This window comes from Crocodylus porosus, unplaced genomic scaffold (genome assembly GCF_001723895.1).
Source record: "Crocodylus porosus isolate Cpor-Errol unplaced genomic scaffold, CroPor_comp1, whole genome shotgun sequence".
Classification (NCBI taxonomy): Eukaryota; Metazoa; Chordata; order Crocodylia; family Crocodylidae; genus Crocodylus; species Crocodylus porosus.
In genome coordinates this window covers 1,109,306-1,134,336 of record NW_017728927.1, presented here as the reverse complement: position 1 = coordinate 1,134,336, position 25,031 = coordinate 1,109,306, and the positions used below count along the sequence as shown (strand labels likewise).

General features: G+C 44.4%; 1 protein-coding gene across 3 annotated transcripts in view; it reads left to right on the top strand.

Moving 5' to 3' along the window:
- The window catches only part of VWA3A (von Willebrand factor A domain containing 3A), a 79,131-nt gene that overhangs the window by 20,492 nt on the left and 33,608 nt on the right, over nucleotides 1–25,031 (top strand). For 2 of the 3 annotated variants that reach the window (XM_019542170.1, XM_019542169.1), the window contains exons 13-27: nucleotides 2,776–2,905; nucleotides 2,990–3,093; nucleotides 5,614–5,694; nucleotides 7,311–7,405; nucleotides 8,164–8,283; nucleotides 8,834–8,908; nucleotides 9,680–9,824; nucleotides 10,671–10,869; nucleotides 13,725–13,795; nucleotides 15,414–15,572; nucleotides 18,751–18,841; nucleotides 22,035–22,145; nucleotides 23,025–23,122; nucleotides 23,319–23,471; nucleotides 24,471–24,579. In XM_019542170.1, coding sequence (XP_019397715.1) covers nucleotides 2,776–2,905; nucleotides 2,990–3,093; nucleotides 5,614–5,694; nucleotides 7,311–7,405; nucleotides 8,164–8,283; nucleotides 8,834–8,908; nucleotides 9,680–9,824; nucleotides 10,671–10,869; nucleotides 13,725–13,795; nucleotides 15,414–15,572; nucleotides 18,751–18,841; nucleotides 22,035–22,145; nucleotides 23,025–23,122; nucleotides 23,319–23,471; nucleotides 24,471–24,579 — 1,741 coding nt within the window. The remainder of the gene's footprint in view (nucleotides 1–2,775; nucleotides 2,906–2,989; nucleotides 3,094–5,613; nucleotides 5,695–7,310; nucleotides 7,406–8,163; nucleotides 8,284–8,833; nucleotides 8,909–9,679; nucleotides 9,825–10,670; nucleotides 10,870–13,724; nucleotides 13,796–15,413; nucleotides 15,573–18,750; nucleotides 18,842–22,034; nucleotides 22,146–23,024; nucleotides 23,123–23,318; nucleotides 23,472–24,470; nucleotides 24,580–25,031) is intronic. The other variant, XM_019542171.1, reaches the window with a different exon arrangement.

Here is a 25,031-nt window from a genome sequence, read left to right as displayed (position 1 = left end):
TTGCATTTCTCCTTATTAAATCGCATTCTATTGTTTTCTGCCCATTGGTCCAACCTGTCCAGGTCTACCTGTAGTTGTTCCCTGCCCTCCGACGTGTCCACTTCTCCCCAGTTTTGTATCATCCGCAAACTTGGATAGAGTACACTTCACTCCCTCGTCCAAGTCACTGATGAAGACATTGAAGAGTATTGGTCTAAGGACTGAGCCCTGCAGGACCCCACTACCCACTCCCTTCCAGGTTGATACTGACCCATCCACTACCACTCTTTGGGTACGACCCTCTAGCCAATTTGCCAAACACTGGACTGTGTAATCATCCAAGTCACAGCCTCTTAACTTGTTCTCCAGTATGGGGTGGGATGCTGTATCGAAGGCCTTCGTGAAGTCTAAGTAAACGATAGTAACCCCTACTCCTGTGTCGAGGTGTTTTGTAACCTGGTCATAAAAAGAGACTAGATTAGTCGGGCATGATCTACCCGCTATGAACCCGTGCTGGTTTCCCCTCAGCATAATTTTTCCTGCTGGGCTCTCACATATATGAGCCTTAATAATCTTTTCAAAGACTTTGCCAAGGATGGAGGTGAGACTGACTGATTCTCTCTAATATCTTTAGAGTGTAGCTTTTTCTGCCTTCCACACAGCTAAAAATTCCAATCCAGGTTCCCACCTGATGTCGCAACTGGTGCAAAATCCTCCTCTCTGCCCATAACAAGTAAGATTCTCTTGTGTTCACACCTGCTGCAAAATCCTTCCCCTATCCTCTAACCCAGGGATTGTCAACCAGGGGTGCGCATACCCCTAGGGGTACTTAGTAAGGACATAGGGGGTACACGTAGGCAAGCAGGCAGACGAGGACGAAGCGGGCCCCAGGGCGCAGCAACAGTGTCTTCCTGGTGCCTTCCCATACTTTGCTTTTTACCCGGGGGGAGCGGGAGGCACATGCCGGGCACCACTGGCCCCACACGGCACACCACAGCACCTCCCACCCCTACTTATTTTAACTAGGCCCACTGTATTGAGCATCTCTCATTTATCAAGACATTGTTCCTCCTCTCCCACCAGCCTGTCTTGTTCACTCATTATATTGTCAAACCAGTCACCTTCATTCTTTCTCAGGCTGCCCCTCCTATTTGAGATAGGCATGCTCCCTTTCAACTGTTCCTTAAAACTTGGAGCTGTGATGCTTTGGCAACAATAGGCTACTGGCATGCTGAAACCAGCCTCCTTCATGTTAAGCAGTCTTGTATCGACATTTCCTGTACTCTGTTGTCTGTTCTCTTACATTTAGCCTATAAACTCTCTGGGGCAGGGAGCATCCTTCAATGCTGTGTTTGTGCCATGTCATAGTGATTCTCAAGTGACAGCTGCTTTCCCCTCCAACAAATCCCTATCCCCAAGCAGCTTTTGCACTATTAGTACTGTGTTTTGTTGCTCATGGGTGGGTGCGGGGCTGCAGAGCCGTACTTTTTATGTAGTGGTGACAGCAGCAGAGAGGAGCTGCAGGGCAGCCTGGGCCTGGCAGAGGTTCGGGGCTCCGCGCACAGGTTCCAGGTGGTCCAGTCTGGAGTGGGCTATGGTCAAGGCTGTGCACTGTTGGCAGTGGCAGGGAGGAGCTGCAGGGTATACAGGCTTCAGGCTGTTGCGAGGTGATGGCGGGGGCAGGGTGTGCTGACCAGCTTGTGTGTGTGTTATGTGTGTAGTTGTGTGGGGCTCCCATGCACATCCCACTATACCCACACACCCTCCCACACACACAGTCACACCCCCACAAACACTGCACCTTCCCACACCCTCCCCCATCCCCTGCCCATACACCTACACCCCTCCACAACCCCACATACCCTCCCACACGCGCATCCAGCCCCCACCCACACCCTGCACACAATATACAGGAGTAAGACTTTATTTGAGCTGTTATGCAATCCCCTCTATATACACCATGAAAACGCATGTAAATAAGGACAGAAATATTTTTAAAAATAAAATATGTTATAATAGATGTTTGATTTTTAGTATATGATTTATTTTCTTTCTGGTTCCAAGATGGCAAACCCTCTTCCTAAAAGGAGTACTTCCAGGGCAAGGGGAGGGACTTCTGATGGCAAAGGTTGGGGGGTTAGGGGCGGGACTTCCAGTTCCAAGATGGCAACCAGGGACAGGGCACCTGTCTAGGTTCAGAGCTGCTCTTGTGGCTCTCGACAGCTCATCAAAACTCATTAAGTGGCCCTCCAGCCGAAATAATTGCCCACCTCTAATTTAGATGCATGGCAAGGAGCATCATTTCTATTCTTTTTACAGACCTTGAGAATTACAGTTATGGAGTTGTTAAGCATGTGGGCAGCAATTATGGAAGCCTGGTGTTGTAGTACCAAGGCACAGAACCACTGGTTTACAGGTTTGCACAAGTGTAATTAAATGTCAAATGTGTCCATTATGGTATTAAGCCAACTGCAGCAAGTGAATAAAGGACTTGATTAGCTAGTAATGAAGATTCAATTAAGTTTATTTATCCTAGATGACTGGCTTTTAGCTCTAGGGCACATGTAGAGAGGTTTTCCTTTACATTACTGATTTCTGCATTGTAACTAGCAAAGGGGAATGCTGTTTTCTCAAAACCATTTAAAATGGTGAAATTAATGGTTAAAAACACTATTACAATGTTTAGCCATTTTTAAATAGCTGTGTCAGTGATGCCTCATTTTTAGCATTAGTGAAACTATTATGCCGTATGTTCACATGCATTGAAATTTACAAAAGACATTTTTAAATGTTTAGATTTCTACAGATTTTGCAAAGGTTGTGCCTGCTAGCTTCCTTCCAAAGCATGAAAGTCCCCTTGTTATACAAGTGCCCACCTTCCTGGCTAAAACCTCAGCTAGCTGGTTGAAGACAAATGGACTGAAAGGTATTGTACACAAATGAATTTCCTCTGGTGTGAAATGCTAATGATAGTTTGTGTTTTATTTAGTCTTTCCATTATTTATTATAGCCAAGAAGTTGAGCCTTTATCAAGTTTTGGCTCCAAATGCATTCTCACCAGTCGAAGAATTTGTGCCTATTCTTCAGAAAACAGTGTCATCAACACTGCATGAGGTAGATAATGAGAATTCATTCCGTATTTTCCCTATCCCTTTAGCTGTTGTTATACATGGTACATATGATTCGGTGTATGGTATTTTTAATAAAGCTATTACTCTTAGTTCTCTGATGTACCCTCTGGTATCTGTGCTTTCTTTAATGTTTTAAATAGTTTAGATAAACTACTGTCTGAAAAAAATAGCCTAATATCATCTGAACTGTCAAAGTGATTCCTTCAAGGCCAATATCTATAGGTGACATTTAAGGAGTCATTGACCAATACTGATCCAATTTCCAATACAGCTGCATGCAGCTCATAAGTCTGTTGTGGTGGAAGGGGAGGGGGCAGGGAAGGGGCACGGAGGGGGCAGATCAATGCCTCTGTGGTGAGGGGGCAGGGGCAGGTGCTGCCCAGCTGAGGTGGGGTATTGATCTGCCCCCTCCACACCCCTTCCTTCCCCCCCTCCCCTCTTCCACCACAACAGATTTACCAGCTGCATGCAGCTATATCAGAAATTGGTTTGGTAGTGCACCAGGGGCAGGGAGGGGTTCCTGCTGCTGCATGCTCTCCAGGAGGGCATAAGGGGGGGCATGTGCCCCCGGATCTGCACAGATCTCCAGCCTGAAGCTGCAGCCCACCCACCCCATCCCATGCAGATCCAGGGGCACACTCCCCCCCCCATGCCCCTCTGGGGTGAATGCAGCAGTGGGGAACCACCCCACCTACAAGCCATGGCTCCATCCTGCACCTTGCCCTACCCTGGCTGGGCAGCGCCTACCCCTGCCCCCTCCCTGCTTTGCTGTGGGGGGCGTTGATCTGCTACCCCATGCCCCTTCCCTCCCCCCTCTCCTTCCACCACAACAGGCTTACCAGCAGCACACAGCTGGTCTGTGCTCCTCACTGCATGTGTGCAGCACTGCAGCTGCGCACATGCACAGACATTTATCAGCCAAATTATCGGCCATTTCAGTCTGATTTTCAGTATAGCCAATTTTCTTTATATTGGTACCAATCCGATATTGGACTCATGTACTGGTGCACCTCTACTTAAATTGGTTCTTCATTAGGGCTGTGTGAAGCTTCAGTCACTGATTCGATTCGGTGGAGATTTGGCCCGATCTTCGAATCTGAATCGAATCAGGAGCCCCTTTAATCTGTCCAAATCAAATCAAACTCCTCCGAATCAATTTGGAGAGATTTGGGGAGATTTGATGATTCAGACATAGACACAGCTTAAAAATTTTTGTCTACATACCTCAAGATACCAGGCAGCCCATGAATGCCAAGAAGCTGGGGCGGATGGAGCATCCCATGGGAGTGCAGGGGGGTCCCCAGCATGCTCGGCAGTGGACCTGGAAGTGGACCAGAAGCACTTGGCTTGGTGTTTGGTGCCTTCTGGGTCTGGTGGGGGGAACCCGGGGTCTCCCCATGGCTGATTACCAAGGTGGGGGGGCACGGGGCAGGTACTTCCAGTCCACTTCCAGGTCTGCTGCCAAGCACGGGGTGGGGGGGCCATGCTCCTGTGGGACACTCCATCCGTCCCACCATTGCAGCGTTCCGAAGCCACGCCTGGTGCCTCGAAGTATGTTAGAAAAAAACATTTAAAGCTGTGTCTATGGCTGAATTGCTGATTCTCCGAATCAGCGTCAAATGTTCAGATTTGTATTTGGCTGAATTGAATTGGGACAGTGAAACGAATCAACAAATTAATTGCTGTCCCTGATTCAGGCTGAATCTGAATCGAATACGACCCGTTTCCCACACCATTATTCTACAATGTTTCTGTGCAGGGGCAGTAACTGTTTCAAGGAAAAGTGAAACAAGGGCAGTGTACTATAGTGCAAAATATGGTAGCTGATATTTTCAGTACAAACCCAGGGATTTAACCAGGCATCAGCTCCACAGCAGCACCATTTTTTTACAAGAATCCTCAAAGCATACTGATAGAATTATAAGTGAAATTGTATTTTCAAAAGTGTAGCCTTGCTCTTATGGAGAATGAAATTCCTGGTTGTATGTATTGCTTGAACTTATCTGGAGTTGAGAACATCCTGCACCTTCACAAGTTGGTTCTAAATGATTAACTGTCTTTTTAAAGTATAATGCTCCCTTATGGGATTTACACATTACGTCTTCAGACTGTACAGGTAATTCAATCCAAGCAGGTGTCAAAGATCTTTCTTAAGATTAAAAAAGCAAATAGTACTTATTTAAAAGCTTAATACCTAATCGGTACATATTTAGCTATCCTCATGCATTGTGCCTTTTATGCTGAGAAGGATCAATTCAGTCCTGCTATAAGCAAGTGAAACTCCATAGATTTTAACAGATTATACATTTATAGATTAAAGTTGTGTGTTTCTTCATTAAAATGTCTAGGAATGAATTTCACATTTGTGTGAAAATTCAGCAGTCCACATTTGGGCTACTTCAGCAGTCCAACTGTCACAAGAGTTTAGTGTCCCCAGAAAGCGATTGTCCAGGCTTCAGAAGCTACTCCCTGAAACATCTGAGTGTTTTGTTTATTGTTTCAGAGAGCAATGATGCAGTTTGAATGGCATGATGGAACTGTAAAAAATGTTCATGTGGACCCACCGATATTATACCACTATCAGGTGAGTTGTATTTACTTGGCCACCTCCCCTTTGTCAAATTCCATGTCAGTCAGCCTGAGCAAAGCCTGAGCCATACAGGGTTCACAAGGTGGTGCTGAGCATGGGGTGGGGAAAAGTGACCTCTCCCTGCCCTGTGCCCGGCACCACACGCTGCAACCACTCGCAGCCCGCCTCGGGCTGCTTCAGACAGCTCCCCCCTCTCCCTGCTGGTGCAGCCCAGCCTGGCTCCACAGACCCCTGCCAGCCTGTGCCCTGCTTTGGGCCCCACCGGTGCTGGCCCTGAAGCATTGGTCCCAAGACATTGGGACATTGGAACCCTGCGCTCCTGCCACCCTGTCAAGGGGCAGGGCTACCCATGCAGCCCTCGGCATCCTGCCACAACTGGGTAAGCAGCCCTCTGCCCGAAATCATTGCCCGCCCCGATCTAGCTGGAGGGCAGATGAGGTGGATGACCTTCTGGCCATTTGGGGCCAGGAGAACACACTTCAACAGTTCAAAGTGGGCCACCGCAACGAGCACATCTGGGTGATATCTGCCCAGACAGCAGAACAGGGACACCAGAAGACATGGCAGCAGTGCCAAACAAAGGCCAGCTGTTTAGCTACGGCCCATTGGCTGCTGGTTCAGAGATGCAGGTGGCTCTGCTACAGTGCCCATACTACAGCCCAGGCAGCTGTGCAGTCCCTATCTGGGTCTGGCAGCCATGGAGCCACAGGTCCAAGAGCTGGATGCTGTTGCAGGTAGCAGCAGGTCACAGCCAGGCAGCAGCCCCCACTGCTAGATTGCTGCAGTTGGTAGAGGGTGCAAGGGCCCCTCTAGGTTAGGGCTACTTCAGCAGTCCAACTGTGACAAGAGGCTAGTGTCCCCAGATACCAATTGGCCGGGCTTTAGAAACTTCTGAGGGCACATAGCCTTGAGCTGCTTGCTAAGGCAGCTTTTTATACTACTGGGGCCAGCACAGGTGCTCCCCCGGGTTGAAGATCAGAGAGGAGCTGGCCAGGGTCAATTTGCCCCACTCCAAAGTACATGTTCAAGCACTGTGCTGAGGCACAAATTTCCAGCACCAATTTGTGCCCTGCTACTTGAGCTGCTGCAGGTGCACATGTCTGCATGTGTGGACACACCCTTAGAGTACATTGCATGTTTCCAGACCTTGTGTGCATTTATATTAAATGCTGTCTATTAAGTTTTGCTGTAAACATGGGGTGATACTGCTCTCGATAAAGTTCTGACCTTTTCAAAAAAAATGTTGTTTAGAAATCAATTTTCTTCATGTATGTGCTGTCCAATATCTTGATAAAGGATAGATAAGAAGCATTCATTTGAGAGAAGTTTGAGTATAACATGAGTACAAGCACCTTTTTATTTTAAATGTCTTAAAAAGACAAACAAATGTCTTTTTAAGTGGCTTTCTTAAGAGAAAATGCATGACTGCAGAGATACTGGAATCTTTAGCTTAAGTGATCATTTGTGCTCCATGTTAATACTTGGATTTTATTCACTCTTTAAGTTTTATAGTTGTTAATAAATTTTGGAAGTAATGTTCATCTGAAATGTTAATATATTAATTTATATTAAAAATCACCACTCAGTTGTTACACATATTTTATTCACAGAAACAGCTTGGTAGAATGGTGAGAATATATGAGAAACGAATTGACTGGCTTTCAGTTGGCAGCAGAAGAATATGGGGAGCTATATGTGAAAGGAGGTATTGTTACTTCGGCAGTACTTCAGTATTAAATGGCAGGCGGCCAAAAATTGATCACTATGGGACAGTTTTAAAAATACATGTTTGACAGGATTCCCCTTTTAAAACTATGTTTTATAGACCTGTCAGCCAGTTTTAATTTGCTTGTGTTATGTTTATTTCTGTATAGCAGAGTTATTCAGTACAGTCACAATACAATTTTAAAAAAAGATAATTTATGCATTATATAGGGCCTTATCTAACTACCAAAGAATTGTAGCTTGTGTCATGTGGATCTGGGAACAAACTTTTTGTACTATTTTGGAGTAACTCCATATACATTCCTGGGGAGTTGGTGTCACTGTAGTTGCCCCCATCTGCTTAGACATCCCTCACACTGGTCAGTCACATCTTGGATAACCCATGTTTGTACATAGGGGCAGTAGAGGTGTGGATTTGGTTTGGGGTTGTTTTTTTTTTGGGGGGGGGGGGGGGGGCTTTTTTTTTGAGGCCAAGAACCAAAACAGCCCTTCATACATCCACATCCTGGAGTTACTATGGCCTGAGAAATGTACCATACTACCTGAATGGGTATTCCCTCCATGTAAAAATAAAATCTCAGCTTAAGTTTGTTTTTACTTTCTTTTGCTACCTGCAAGTTATTTATAAGCTTTAATACATGAACAATTGATATTTGACTTCGGTATTGAGGTGACTAAAAGATAAAATAGAGAGAGAGAGGAGATAGTGATTAAGTTCTTTTTTCATTTCTTGCGTAGGGTTGTTATACTGGTTGATATGTCGGTAATAAATTCCTTGTATATCATCTACATCCAACATTCCTTGCGACTTTTGCTTGAAGAACAAATGTCAAACAAAGACTGTTTCAATATTATTGCGTAAGTATCTGTTAAAAGTATATTTTTAAGCACTATGTGTAACATTGTGGATAAGAAGAATGCTGGTAGGTAACTAGACAATGGACATAACATATTGTATCTACTGTGGAATATTAGTCTGATCTTATATGGTTATATTTTTTCAGTATTGAATTTATTAGTTTTTGGTTAAGTTATTCTAAGAATAACCTTTAAAAGCCATACATATTTTCCCTCCTCCCCATTCTGTACGGCTAAAGTGAGCAGTGGCCAAACTGGTAATTAGGGACCATCATTTACTCTGTTATATTTATGTTGCATAATTTAGCCCACTTTGTAGAATCCAAAATGACTGCTATGCCTACTGCAGCATTCAGAGCAGTTCCAAATTCAAATCTGGGCATCTTAGTCTGCTGCAGACTTCTTCTTGAAATGTTCTATGATTTGAAACAGAAATGGACATCTGAGTGATGCTTCTAGTTCCAAAAGTCAGGTTTTTTCAAGGAATGTATACATTTGCATGTAGTAAAGCAATATCTGAAAATGAATTGCTGTTTTATTTCTCTGGAAGCTTTGGAAGTGATATTACGGCTTGGAAACCAGAAATGGTTCCTTCAGTTCCAGATAACTTGCAAAGTGCCTGGAGGTATGATCAGATGATACTTTGTTAACATTTATGAATTAAGTGAAAATGCAGGTGTTGATGTATCTTAGGACCCAAAACAATGAACAAATCTGCAGGTTTTAAAAGTTTATTATGCTATAAAACTAGCAGCTGGGTATACTGTTCTGTAGTTTGTCTGGTACTTCCATGAGAACAACATCAGAGGGATTAATGCTTAGTTTCATATATGTGCTATGTTAACAAGTAGAAATTTGTTATTTAAAAACTGCCACCCCTTCACATTTGACTGAGGACTGAGGGCATCCCTTAATTTCTTCACATATGCTACCACCAGTTCCAAAAGCTGTACGAGCCAGAGAACGTTGTCAGTGATGCCTGTGAACGTGTATGGGTGAAACCAGTTACAATTTAGCAAGCAGTTCCATTAATATGTGAGAGTAGACTTGTGAGCTCATAAGTCTCACATTCCAGCTTTCTCACATAATGTGATTTACTAATAATCCCACTGTAATGCTGCACCCTAACCTTCAACATTGTTTATGGTAGCTGTAGTACAAAAATTAAGCTAGATCACTTGGGCCATTGTAGACATGGTTCAAAAGGAGATACTCAAGTCCAGGGTATCACAATGAGGCTTTACTTGAGGCAGCTGGTTCTGTTTACTCTAATTGTTTTCCAGTAGTGGAGATTTTCCATTGCATTATTATTGTTATTATTATTATTATTATTATTATTGTTATTATCCACTTTACATTGTGATAATATGGATAATAAGTAAAACTTTCTATGTAGATGGATATTGAGCCTACAGTGCAAAGGCAGTAGGAATTTAATGAGTGCTCTCAGAAGAGCAACAGAAGTAGACTTCAAAGATAAAGACGAACGTGGATCTCAAGGCATTTATGTGCTTACCACTGGAGTTCCTGACCAGGAGATGGTAAGTGTCATTACAAAATTTGAAACACTGAATGCTTTTTACAGGATTAATTTCAAGCTTGTTTCAGCTGCCTACAATAGTTTGGGGGTAGACTATTTCTGTTACATCTAAGCCTAGCATCAATGCCAGGATCTGAGTTTAGCTCTTGAAATGTTTCATTTGCTGTTTAGGAAATGGTGACAGATGAATCTCAGAATCTTTGGGGGAGTGTTTATAGAATCTCTTTCTCAGAAGGTGTTAGCTTTCATTAGCTCCCTTTCCTCATGATAGTAGGATCACCCTTTTCAATTTGGTGCCACTTTCTGGCAGTTCCTCCTAGCCTACCCTTTACTCACGTGGGAACAGCAGTTCCTTTTAAGGAAAGGCAACAGTTCAATCCCCATTCAGTCAGTCACCACATCCTTTTCCAGACAGGAGGGTATTTAGGCAGTAAGGAGACATTTCTGTTCAGGCTTGTAGCTAACATTAGATTGTATTTACACAGATGTAAGTTCTTAAGGGCAGTCTCACCTGAGCTGGGATCAGCTTAGCTCCAGTGCTTTCAGTGGAGCCGAGTCAGTTGAGAAATTGGTCCTGCAGGTCAGTGCCTGTGTCAGTGCTACCACAGAGTTGCGACTGTAGCATGTGTAGATCAACACAAGCCAACCTATTTATTTAGGTAGCCAAGTTGAAACCTGTGCCATCACATTTTTACTACTGCTTCTACCTCAGGTACCTAAGTTAAATCCAGCTTGGGTAACTCTCCCCATCCTACAACTGCAACTCTTAATAGTAAGGTATACATAAGCTTCAGAACAATTATAAACACCTATGAAGTACTTGGCAGTTTTTCTTTTTGCTTTGCAGCATGCTGTGAGTGCTTATGTGGCTGAAATCTGTGGTGGTTGTGATCTGCAGCTTCATGTCTGTCTATTCAATGTAACAGGGGACTTAGACCCCTGCACCATTATTCCAGCCCGCTATGCGAGTCCAAATGAAACTGCTAGCATTTTTAAAGAAATAGTACGTGCTGCTAATGGAAGGTTTCACTGGTTTGGAGAAACAGGTATTTTTTTTTAAACTTTCCTCTTTTTATACTTTTGTCTATAAGAAGACTGTAATCCCTGATTGCATGCTGTGGTTCCCAAATGCAAGTAGTTTCCTTTTTACACTGTGATCCCATAACATACTGGCACTAACATGCACAGAGGGCCTGTCCTGGTCAAGGCACTTAGGTGTACAATGGTATAAATATTTAACAATAATGCAGGGTTACTTCATTATTTTAGGGCTTAGTAAGAACTACGTAATTACAAGAATTAACTTTTGATAGGCATTTCTAAAGATAAACATTTAGTTTTAATTACTGATATAGTGGGACCCAGGTTGTGTATCCCATGAAGAAGTACAAGTTTGACCCTGTCAGTGCCAGGAAGTGGTGGCCAGACTTGAGGGCTTACAAGGCATCAAGACTGCTGTTATTTAGGTACAAACCAGTCAGAGAGAGCAGTCAGAGTCCAGGGACAAGCCAGATCAGAAAACCAGGAAATCAAGAGGTGAGTGAAGTCTATGAGTGACCCAAGCCAGAAAACCAGTAGGTCAAAAGGAGGGTAAAGTCCACAAGTAAACTGAGTTGGGAAACCAGGTCAGAAAGCAAGCAGTTACCAGAGGTGTGGCAACCCTGTTGCCTGGATACTTCCTGTTCCATTCCCTTCTCTTACATTAGGGAAGTGGAGGGTCAGGTGACAAAAGCCAGTCACTAAGGCAGGGGCGGGCAGTTATTTCAGGCCGTGGGCTGCTTACCCAGTTTTGGCAGGGACCAGTCTTGGGACCAGTGTCCCAGTGCCTTGGGACCAATGTCTCAGGGCCAGCACTGGAGGGCCCAAAGTGGGGTGCAGGCTGGCAGGGTCTATGGAGCTGGGTTGGGCTGCACCAGCAGGGAGAGGGGGGAGCTGGCCTGGCTCCATAGAGCCCCTGCCAGCTGGGACCCTGTGCTCCTGCCACCCTGCTCTGGCCCTGCCAGCACTGACCCTGGGGCACCCATGCAGGTCCTGTGCTCCGACTGGCTCCCAGCCCCACGGTACAGGTGGGGGCAGCACACAGCCCTGACCCACTGCTTGCTGGCAGGGAAGAAAGAAGCTGGTGCTGAGCACAGGGAAAAGCAGCCCCTCACCCACCCCATGGCCGGCGCTCCCTGCTGCAGCTGCTCACAGCCCACACAGGACTGTCCAGAGCAGGACCTGCCCAGGGTCCACAGGCTGCAAACAGCTGAAGCAAAAGCTGAGTGCCGGGGGGTGGGAAAAGCGGCCCCTTGCCACCTCAGTGGTTGATGGAACCTGCTGGGCTTAATTTTCTGCATTTTTTAGGGGCCCCGTGGGCTGGATAGAATGACCTCACAGGCCACATTTTGCCCACCCCTGCACTAAGGTATTAGGGAATAAATGGAGACTCAGGCATTGATGGAGACTTTAGGAAGGCCTCATCTAGTCTTTGGAAATAACAATAGGGTGGCAGGTTGGGGTAGGTTTTTCATAGATTTCATAGACATTTGGGCTGGAAGGGACCCTGGAGGATCATCAAGTCCAGCCCCCCGCCCCAAGGGCAGGAAGTCAGCATGGATCATAGGATCCCAGCAAGATAAGCATCCAAATGTGTTTTGAAGGTGTTCAAAGTGGGCTCTTGAACCGCCTCAGGTGGCAGTCTGTTCCAAACCTTGGGGGCTCGGACAGTGAAGAAGTTCTTTCTTATGTCCAGCCTGAACCGGTCACAGTGGAGTTTGTGACCGTTCGATCTTGGCATCCCTTGGGGGGCTCTGGTGAGCAGTTGTTCCCCCAGATCCTGATGAGCACCCCAATAAGCTTATAGGTGGCCACCAGATCACCCCTGAGCCTGCACTTTTCCAGGCTGAATAGCCCCATTGTTCTCAGCCTCTCATCATAAGGTCTGTTTTCCTGACCTCTGATCACGCGTGTGGCTCTCCTCGTCACCCTCTCAAGTTTCTCCACATCCTTTTTGAATTCCGGAACCCAAAACTGGGCGCAGTACTCCAGCTGTGACCCCACCAAGGCCGAGTACAGCGGGAGAATGACGCCCTGGGATTTGCTTGAGAAGCATCTGTGGATGCAAGCCAGTGTTTTGCTTACTTTACTAGCCACAGCATCACGCTGAAGACTTATGTTCATCTTGTGGTCAACCATGACCCCCAAGTCCCTTTCATCTGTAGTGCTAACCAGTGTAATACGACCAAGCCTATCAGCATGGTGCAGGTTTTTCCTCCCAAGGTGGAGAACCTTGCATTTTTCGGTGTTCAACACCATCAGGTTCTCGTCTGCCCATTTCATAAGTCTGTCCAGATCCACCTGGATCGCCCTTCTGTCCTCAGGTGTGGATGTGTTACCCCAGAGTTTAGTGTCGTCGGTGAACTTGGCCAGTCCGCTTCTGACACCAATGTCCACATCAGAGCCTTGTGGGACCCCGCTGGTCACAGCACACCAAGACAATAGGCTCCTGTTGACCACCACCCTCTGGGTCCTACCGCAGAGCCAGTTCCCCAGCCAGTGGATCGTGGTGACGTCAGAGCCGCAGTTAGCCAGTTTAACCAAGAGGTGATCATGGGATACCAGGTTGAAGGCTTTTTTAAAGTCAAGGTATATGACACTGATCTCTTCCTCTTTGTCCAGGTGATAAGTCACCTGGTCATAAAAGGAAATAAGATTGGTCAAGCAAGACCTACCTGCAACAAACCCATGCTGGGTATCCCTCAGGTGATGGTGCTAGTTAGGCTAAGGTCCTGGTTTCAAGGCTGCAGGCCTAACAGACACTCTGTCTCTGTTTTTTGGTTTATTTTTGGCATGGTCTGCAAGTTCTACATTCTCCCTTTTAAAAAGAGTTATTTATTGACAAAATGTATTTGATTACCAGGCATTTATGAAAGTGATGATATCAGCATTATTGTGTCTGAAATGGAAAAAGCAGTCAACTACTCCCAAAAGGTATGCTTTAAAAAACTATTTCAAATTTTCTTTAGAAAATAATTACTGTATTTGTTCAGCTGACAGTGTCCACTAGCTAACTGTACAATCAGAATTCTTTGTGAGATAGCTAAGGCATAATTTAAAATGATAGTTACAGTACAGTTGCATTGGTGAGTTGGTCACCCCCCAGTTCGTCAAAGGGCCCCAGAAGTTCTGGCCCTCCCCAAGGCAAGACTTCCAGGGCCCCTCAACAAATCAATCAGAGGCATGGCATGGCGGGGCCCACCACACTTCTCAACAAAAATCTCCACCCCTCTCCGCCCGTACTTCAGTATGCCAGGGCTTCTTACCATTTTCTGTTTGCAACTCCCTGTTGTTGTTTTTTTAACTCACTGGCTGTTTTTGTGCTTTTTCATGGTTCCTGCACTTTTAAAACATTTTCTAAGCATATTTGCTTCATCCTCTCTTGTCTACTGCTTTCTATTTTTTGTTATAGACACCTAGGCGGTGACTTCATCTATAGTTAGGCTTTGGCTTGAGTTTTCTTTCAGATATAACCCCTTTCTAAGCATGTCCCCTGATGTTAGGATCTGAATTCAGGGCTTAATACCATTCACTTACTAGTTCTCCACCATACTGATGTTTGTTCAGAAGAAACCAACCTTCTCACAGTAGGTCCACCAGCAGCAATCCCACAATTCCTTTTCACCTACCTCATTTGTAGTGTGTGAAAGCTAAGTTTTAAATTTAACTGTTTGTTGTTTCACAGATTCCAGGGTTGGAGGGGACCTCAGTGGTCCATATAGTCCGGTCCCCTGCCCCTGGCAGGCAAGAAAAGGGTCACCAAACCTGGGTTCATGTGAACCCAGCTAGGTGCCTGTCCAGTCTCCTCTTGACGACCCCCAAGGATGGGGCAAGCACCACCTCCCTTGGCAACCCTTACTGTGAAGAACTTTTTTCTAATGTCCAGTCTAAACCTTCTCTCCAATAGCTTATGGCCATTGTTCCCTGTTGAGCCACCCTTTCCTCAAAATCTATGCAGCATTTAGCAACTGCCACAACAAGCTTGACTTCCTAGCTTATTGTCAGTAAGATTGGCCATATTATGGTGAATGTGTAAAAGGAATATGCCAGGGAATATGTACCAGCTCCAGTTAAAAAAAAATACATATTTTTAAGCAGGTACATGCAGGGTGCAATTACTTCCAGGCTCAGGACTAATGATTAGAGATAACTAGAATCTTGACTAGTTCCTAAAAAGACTGTTTTTCATGGAACAGAGGAGCCTAGAATTCATCCTGTGGTCAACTTCTGGAAATATGAAGTGCAACATGAACAGCTCTGGGGAAGGAAAACATCACAGGCTTTGGGCCCTTGCAGATGAACTCAAGCCAGAACCTAAATATTAGTGTAGACATCTCTACTTGTGCCTTGTCCTTAATTAGCTTGAGTTAGTCCTCAGGGCAGTGATGTTATTCCTAATTGTTTGTTTGTGCTTGGCATGGTGGGGTCTCACAGCAAGACCTGTAGGTTTTACTGTAATACAAATACATAATAAGTTGTCTGCATAATATTTTGTTGATTTAAACTGTAAATGCCATATTAAATATAGCAATACTCACATTTTTTATTTCAGTGTGCCTTATTGGTGGAATCCTTAAAGCAGTGTTCAGGAAGTAAGTTCCCTAATCAGTTTATCCCAGAAGAAGACTTAAAGATGCTCTTGAAAAAGGAGAAAAGCAGGCACCAGAAAGTGCCGTCACCTAAAGCCCCAGCTGTCACACTGGCTAGAATGGTTTGATTCTATTTATTATTCACAATTAAATTTAAATTTTTTAGTAATTGATCCCACACTGTGAGGGTTCAGCTGGGATGTAGATGGCTTTTTCTGCAGGTAGTACATGCTGGAGGGCAATCAGGAAGTCAGGCAGGTGGGGATACAGGTTACCAGGCCATCAGGTTGGGGTCTGGATCAGCGGAGTAAAGAAAACATGGGACCAGGTCCCAGGAGAGCTGAGGGGGAGATCTGAGGTAAGAAGTTGCAAGATCTGAGGTAAGGTGCAAGCTGAGATCAGAAACCAGGAAAATCCAAGCAAACAAAATTGTAACTCAAAGCAGGGCTCAGCTCAAAAAGTTTAAAAACTGCTGGCCTAGGATCCAAGGTCAGGTGTGGAAACTCAAGAGCTTAGTTCAACTGGGTCTTGCTAACCAGAGGCCCTGATGCGCTCAGATGCTGCTCTTGAGAAGAGAAAAGTCTGTTGGTCAAAAACTTCAGGAGTGTCTCTAGAGCACAATATAGTACTCAGCACTTATACTGTACTTCACATTCAAAATGCAATGTAAATATTAACAGTGCTTAATTTATTTATTCACTGTTGTGAAATAGACAAGTGTAGTGAAACAAGAAATCTTCCTAGTTATGCATATGTGTGTGCAGGCATGTATATGTTTGTTTATGTGATTTATATGCCACCCTTCCCAACAAGGGCTCGGGACAGCTTACAGTAAGAAAACAAAATAAAAAAGGAGAGTACCAAAAAAACAAAACCAATTTAAAACCAAACTAGAATATCAAAATAAAACAGAGTTCCCCTAATCAGTATTTCATCCTAGCTTTGTTTGGTAAATGCCTGTCCAGGTAGGAAGTTCTTACTGTTCTTCTGAAAGATGTCCAGGGACCAATTCTGACAAGCCTTGAGGGAATTTCAGAGCTGAGAAGCAACTTCAGAAAACAATCTCCCATGTGTTTTTGCCAAGTGATTTTGTATAATGATGGTATTTGTAGGAGGTTGCTCTCAGCTGACTTCAAGGATTGCAATGGGGCATAAGGAAGAAGGCGGCTCCTTAGATATGCGGGGTGTAGACCATTTAGGGCAGGGGTTGGCAACATTTGGCCCACGAAGCCACTGGATCTATTCTACAGAGCTTGATGGCTTTACCTATGCCCACATCAGGGCATCAAGGAACTGCACTGGGGTTGTGCAGCTTCCAGCTTGCACCCTTTTGCCACTGCTGCTTGCCCTCCCCCCTTCTCCCAGCCTTACAGTGTGGGTGCGGTGCTGGGGTGGGCAGCTGAAAGCTGCATCCATGCTATTTTACTTCTCCCCCACCACTGCCTCCCAGCTGCCACAAAGAAATGCTGACAGTACAGTCACAGCTGTCTAGCTCTACTGCAGGCTCAAGAAAGCTCCCTGCTGTTCATGACCATGGAAGCCACCTGGCCAATGTTGGACCAGAGCTGGCTGTTCAGGCTGCAGCTTGAAAAGGCTGATGGCTACCAGTTTATGTGTCAAGACAGACACCTGGAATTGTGCCCAGAGAGTTGTTAAGAGCCAGTGCAGACTAGGAAGTACTGGAGTTAGGTTTTCCTGGCAGCCCACCCCACTCTCTAAAATGATCTTGGTGAATAATCAGAACAGCTTTTCTGTTTGCTAACTTATCACCTCAAAAATACAGGAGGAAAGTGTAGAGTCAAAGATATGAATAGGTGGCACAGTTGTATACTTCAAATTGTAAAAAGTTTACACCATAGATAACACGGAAGTGCAGATAGTGGGGAAGGCACAACTCTGTGCTGCCACTGCTGCCCCCACTGCTGCCAGGCACTGGGTCTGGCTGGGCTGCAGCCCTGCTGTCAGCATAGAAATCTAGGGGGGAGGCACATGCCCCCCCATGCTTCCCCACACATTGCCTATGGCTTATACAGACATATCTCTAGAAATCTAGTGATCCTTTAAAGTGATGCTCATCTGATATTAGTGTACTTCTGAATAATTAAGTCGGCTGGAAGTGAACATTAGGGCTGTGCAAAGCTTCGGTCCTTGATTCAATTTGGCAGAGATTCGGCCTGATTCAGTAGCTGAATCTCCAAATCCGAATCGAATTAGAGGGCCCTTTAATCTCTCCAAACTGAATTGGAACCCTCTGAATCGATTCGGAGAGATTTGGAAAGATTTGGAGATTCAGACATTGAAACAGCTTTAAAATGTTTTTTCTAAATACCTCTAGGTAGCAGGGTCTCATGAGTGCTGCGAAGCTGGGGTGCATAGAGTGTCCCACAGACATGCGGGGGTCTCCCCCAGCGTGCTCGGCAGCAGACCCAGAAGTGGACCAGAAGCACTTTCGGCCCACTTCCAGGTCCACTGGGGAGCACGTGGGGGGGCTCCATGCCCCCCTGGCTTGGCAACTGGTGTCTCCTGGATCGGGGGGGGGGGGGCACCCAGGGTCCCCCTTTGGCCGATCACTGAGCCGGCAGGGGGAGGGCATGGGGGGGAGGCCTGGCACACATACCAGCACAGTCCTCAGCAGACTCAGAAGTGGACCAGAAGTACTTCTGGTCTACTTCCAGGTTCGCCACCAAGCACATGGAGGGCCCCTGCACTCCTGTGGGACATTCCATGCGACCCAGCACCATAGCGATCATGAGCCACACCTGCTACCTCAAGGTATGTAGAAAAAGCTTTTAAAGCTGTGTCTCTGTGTCCAAATTGCTGCTTCTCCAAATCAGCATCGAATCTTCAGATTCAGAATTGGCCGAATCGAATCACTGTCCCTGGTTCAGGCCAAATTCAAATCTGAATTGAGTAGGGTCCACTTTGCACACCCCTAGTGAACATGTTTGTCCAGCTGCTTTCTGCAGTGTTACTTGAATGCTTGATAATACCTCAAGAATCTGTCCTATAGCTGAAATGAATAGGAGTTCATGGTGCCTCCCATTCTACAGGATATGCTTCACACTGAAGTTGAGCCTTTAGTGAGCAGTGTGAATGGGTAACCAGAAACTGAAGTAAATGTTCTTGTCCACCCAGGGTGCTCAACATTCAGTAAAAAATATGTGATAATATAGCATAATGCTATAAAAGATTCTCTCTGGCACCAGAGTAGAAAGGGGTGTGATATAAAATGGAGTTATGTAGCTAAGATACAGTCATACTATTTTTTTAAAAAAATTTACAGATTATCTGTACTTTTAGAATACTAGAGACAACTGTAACGGAGAGAAAAATGCTGCCATAAGAGCTCTGACATGGCGTCCAACGAGTGCAAAAGCAGAAATTCCACCATGTATGTACAGAAGAAGTTCATTGTTTTGTTTGTTAATTCTCTTAAATTAGTTTAGAATGTCCATCTTCACAAACATTTTTACCCATACACTTCTTAACCAGTTTAATAGGAAACATTACAGTTCTTCTCAAACTAAGACTGTTTGATTGATTGATTGATTGATTGGTTGATTGATAGATATACAGTCCTTCCCAAAAACACTTGGAGTGGCTTACAATAGAAGAGAAATGAGACTTGTAGAAAGAAAAGAAAATATTAAAATAAGAACAAACTCCTCTTTCCTTCCAAAGAAAAAAATCCTATTCAGAAGCAAACCACCACACACTGCCCACACACTGCCATTCCTCCAGCCTTTGATTAAGTAGAGCTTTCCCCACCCTACCCAACCTAACCTCTTTTTCAGCCCATAGTCAATGAGAAATAATTTCTCCCCACCCATTTTCCTTAACATCCCTATTCACTCCCACTCCCTTGCCTTAAGTGCTTTGGAGTCTTCCCACCTCTCTACTATCCCTTGAAACCTGTAACCTCTTGTCTCGGAATGGGGCTATGGTTTTCTCCCAAACCATTAGTTGCCCACTTCCTTACAAGAAAGTACATTGTTCAGTTAAAACAAAAACCGCCCATTTCCACTAACTCTTATCCCTCACTGATGGGCTATGCCAAAGGATACCTTTGACTGTTATGTTCTGGGGGTGCCAGTACTCCCTTTTAAAGTTTCAGGCTGATTGGGCTTTTTCTTCTCCAGCTTGGCTGGCCATGTGGTTTGCCAGGTCAGCCTCCCAGCCCTTCTGCTGCTCCACACTTAGCCCCCTGAAGCAAAGAAGATAGTGTTAGCAGTCCCTGCCACCCTACAGGCTGTTTCAGTCCATGGGGAGTACCATTTTTTTTTTGCATGCAGCACATCCCAGAATATAATACACACCTTGTTTTAGAAATGCATAATGAAGAAAAAAGATTTTTCCAGAGTTATAGCTGCACAGAGCAGGGCCAAAGTCTAATCTTCAGCTAACACACCCTCCTTTTCCTGCTCAGGCTTTGAAATAGGAGAAAAGAGAGACCAGAACCAGCTAGTAGATAGCAAAATTGCCCTGGATTAACTTGATCAGTGGGCCACCAAGACCATTAGTGGATCATCCAAAATACTGGTCTTCAGGTTATTGTCTCTTATTTTCACTCATTGGCAGTCATTTTATGACATTTTTTCAGTTTTCTTTCATACTCTTACCCACTGAAGGAATTTTGCCCTCACACTTGTAGTTCACCTAGATGAAGAGAGAGGCCTGTAGACATGGCCTTGAATGTTGAAAAAACTAGGAAATTTTGTGAAAAAAATGCTCTGATCTGATATTATCAGAGAAGGTTGAGTATGTGGAAAGAAGCACTGCAGACATAGGACAAGATTTCTTACTCGTTATCTAGTCCCACAGACACCAGTAGAACTTACCTGGAGGCCTGTAATTAATTTCTTAACCAAATCATGGCCACGAATCATGTATATACAACATGAGTAAGGACACTGGAATATGACCCGTACAAAGATTATGCAAGAGGCAAGGAATTTTTTGGATGATACTGTCTAAGGCTGTGTGAAATTTTGGCAGCCGTTTCATTTCAGGCTGTTTTGGCACCTGAAACACCAAATCCAAACCATAACGGAAGGCTCTGAAACAGCTCTGAAACAAATTGGAAGGCTCCAAAACGTTTCGAAAATGCTTTGGGCATTTTAATTGTTTCGGAGCCAGGCTTGCAGGGAAACAAAAACTAAGGAGAAGTGGGGGAAGGGCTGCTCTGATATTGACATCTAGCTCCTGGTTTGATCCCCCAGCTCTGTGATTGGATCCCACAGCTCTTTCTGGGGGGCCCAGGCCCTTGATCTGCGTGTGGGGTTTCAGCAGGCTGCTGCTGCAGGCTGGGGTCAGCAGCAGCCACTTGGTACAGCCCACACTGAGCACCAGGAAGACTGCGGTGCTGCCGCTGGCCCCAACCTGCAGCGGCAGCCTGCTGAAACCCATTGCGCCCCCAGGAAGAGCTGGGGGAACGATCAGAGAGCTAGGGAATTGAACCAGGGTCTGGGGAATCCCTGCTGCACAGCCTGGCTCAGCAGGGAGCAGAGATCCATGCCGCTGCCCACCCCACACAACCCCACATCACCGGGGTTGCGCGGGGCGGGCAGGGGCAGCAAGGAGACCCTGGCATGGCTCTCTGCCCTCTGCGGAGCCAGGGCTGCACAGGGCGGGTAGTAGTGATATTGAAGAGAACCTAGCATGGATTTCTGCTCCCTGCAGTGCCAAGTTGCGCGGCAGGGACCAGAAGGCTTGCTCTCCACTCCCCCTCCCCTGTACGAGCCACCCACAGCCCCATCCTGCTCCCTGCTGGGGCCGTGCAGCCCCTGTCTCCAAGCCCTGCCCGGCTGGGTAGGGCTGTGTGAAGCTTCCCTTGCAGCACATTCAAAATGGATTCAGAGGAGATTCAACCGAAATGAAATAGCACGGTGATCCCAAACACCAAAACGAATCACTGTCCTCTGAAACGGCTGAATCCAAAAACTGAGTAGTAACACACCTGTTTTGCACAGCCCTAACTTTATTCCAACCATAGATATGGTCCACTGAAAGATATCACCAAAGAAGAAATCCTTGCCTCACGTAATTCCTGGACAATCACGACTGCAACATCATTTTAACGTGACATTAGAAAGATTAGTGAAATTTCATGTATATTGTAATCCAAAAATAATGCTAACTTCTGGAGAAAAATATTTATTAAATTCTAGTTTTTATCTCCAAAATATCAGTCTTAAAGCCTATACTAGTTATCACTTTGTTTTGTTAAGCAAATGAGACAAATGTAACTAATTAAAAATTAAGTGCAATGTGTATTAGTACTTAGCTTCCCCCATGTATAAGGCAGCCTCTAATCTCCAAACATATAAATCTCTTCAAACTACATGTGATATTCCATCCGCTGTTAATTTGTAAATGTCTAAGCTTGTTGGTTCTCATTTGCATATGGATAGTATAATATATAATGTAGTATAGTATCTTGTATAATATAATAATGAGAACCATCCTTTTAAGTGTTTTAATCTGTAATAAAATATAAAAATATGAACTAAAGAGAAGGGTTGAGTAACGTGGTGAAAGAGAGCGATTGTCCTATCTGAAACAAACATTTGCTTTTTATAATTTAGCTCAGCCATTAAAAGAATGGTCTCAAGCTGGTCAAAAGAAAAAGCATAAACCAAGGAAACAGCCAGAGATCACTATCTCAACATTTTATATTGACAAAGGAAAAAATGTGGGTAAGTGCTCTCAGGATGTAAAGCTAAAACTGTCAGCTGCTCCCAGTACAAACCATTGAGGGCACTGACAGACATGGGGAAAAAGAATGCACTTTACTGGAAGCAGCAGTGCATTACTTCTACCCAGCTCCCCACAGTGTCTGTATAGATCGGGCACTTCAGTGAGGTTTTTGGATCTTTTAACTAAAGCCAATTCTATAGACTATTAGGTAAAATGCCAAAAAAGCCCCACTAAAGTGCCCAATCTATACAGACGTTGGGAAAGCTGGGTGCAACTAACACGCTGCCTCTTCTGGGCATGTCCTGGGCTCAGCATGGGAGCGCACCAAGTTTAAAGTAAAACACCGTTTTGTTCTGTTTTCTATGTCTGCAGCCTTAACTGTTAATTCAATAAAGATGAGCAAACTTATCATTGTGGCTAGAATGGATTTTGGAGGGGAAATGAATGGAATGTAGTTTTGTCAAATGGTGAAGAAAAAACTGGAGTTTTTTGTTCTTCACCTTTTAGAATGACTTCTTATTTGATCTTGGGCAAATCAGTTTAACTTCACTCAACCTCCTTATATCCTCTGTAAACTGAATGGTATGACATTCACCTGCCCTTGTAAAGTGCTTTGAAACCATCTGATCAAAGGCAAAGTGAGTAAAAAATATTGTATTGCTGTGGGCCCAAGCAGAGGAATTGGAATCTGAATGCTCCCCAGTGAATATCAGTTTGAAGGAGTTAAATTTGTTTTAAAGAAACTTAAACTGATCTGCCAAGGAGAGAGAAAGCAAGTGAAATTTAAGCCCCATTTTAAGTCCAAGGCAAGGCTGCTGAACTTATAAACTACACTTTACCCAGAACACCTAATCGGAACTTGTTTCTTTTCTTTCTAGGTGCAGTTTACAGAAAGTATCCCAAGACAAAGGCTGTGAAGAGATCTGTTCCTTTTGCTGCATTGCCAAAAGAAGAGGAAATGTGTTCAAGCAAAGAGGTATTATGTTGTTTACTAATTAATTACATCTATTAAACCACTAACAGGAATAGATTTTAAAATGTTAATATTTCTGTGGTTATTTTTATACAATTTATAGTGATTTTAAAAGATGTAATTTGAATATTTGCTCTCATGTATTGACCTCATGTTCAAGAGATTTTTTTATTTTGTTTTGCTTTTTTGTTCTTAAAAGTGGTTGAGCAAGCATGGTCTGAAAAAACTAAAGTTGGAGCTGCCCAGAATTATGTTTGGTCCTGAGTGTTTACACCAGAAGAAAATGGTGGAATCTTTGCACAAGAAAGTATCAGCAAAATACTGTACCACCTTCCCTAGTGTAGAAATCAAGGTACGTTTGCACAGCTATGACAAACCACCATATCCTAGGTACATATTATAATGTAGCTTTGAATTATCTAATGCTACACACAGTGGTACTAAACCAATGTTGAGCTCTGTCTCTTGGGGTACCTATACACATGCTCCAACAAGTTCTAATTAGATTCAATTAAGCCAGTCTCCTGGAGCATTTTAATTAGAACAATTCAACATGCTGCAACATCACGTATATTCAGCATCCCGCATTTCAAAATGGTGGTGGGAGCGCTTTAAATATAACTGGTTGAATAAGCTTTAGTTAAAGCACTCCCACCGCCGTTTTGAAATATAGGATGCTGAAAACACATGACATCGTGGCATTTTAATTAGAGCAGCTGTTTGACAGCCACTCTAATTAAAGTGCCACCTCCCTACACTGGAGCACATGTATAGATAGTCTTGGTTACTTCTTTAATCAGCAGTGAACGTTCTTACCACCTTTAAGCTGATGATAAGAAACTATCTTGGGGGCAAGGGTTATAATTTATTGTGAAAATTTTCAGTATACCCATTTGTGCACTTAGGCAAAAACAGTCTGTTATATCCTATACCCATACAACACAAAGGAAAAAAGTAAAGGGCCAAATCTATCAAGGAGAAATAACAGTGAAGTTGATATAAGTTGTGTGTGAATAGTAACTGATGGATATGGCATACTGGTTCTGGCTGTAAACAGTTCTGCCCTGTTACTCAAAACATAGATTGGGCAGAAATATTGAGAAAGCCATAGCAGTGTAGTTCAAGATACTGATTGTTAGTCTATTGCCTAGCAAAGCCACCATCATCAAAATCACAATAAACAAATGTACCCACTCAAATGCTATCATTTTATTGCCATATGCACCCTCCTCAGACCAGCACCAGATTTTCCAAATTTGGTCAAACCACACTGTTTTAGCCATCTGCATCTCTCTGCAACAATACTTCCATGGTTCCTAGAATTTTTGACAAACAGCATGACTTTTTATAGGGTACTGTGAAACACCTGCATCTTCAACCTAAGGAGCTGGAAGAGTATGTTGAACAACTGGAGAGGGTGCTACGGCGGTATGTACAAAGAATACAGTGGCTTCTTTCAGGTAGGCTATGTATCAAACCTATGCAAATATATTTCAAAAATAAATAAAATCCATCTTTATGCCTTATATCTCCACTGGCATACATTTAAGTGACATCAAATGCTACATTCTTAAAAAAATGCTAGTGTGCTTATTTTTCCATGCAGAAGATACAGCGGGTGTCCCATAGAGATTTAACTGGTTCAGAGAGGTATGAACTTTAGTAAGTGTCAAGGGGTGAGTCCGATGACGCTGCTACTCGCCGCAGTCTCCACCCCCCTGATTGGGGACCATCCTCAGGGTACTTTACCCGGAGCCGCTCCTCTGCAGGCTGGATGCCTCTGGACCGCCTGCCATGATTTTGACCTCCTGGTTCAGTGTTGATAATCCGGTGCGTGCCAGTCCACAGATGAGACTCCTGGGTCCTAGGGGTCCCACGTTGTCGAGAGCTCCTTACTTGTATGTCCAGCAGT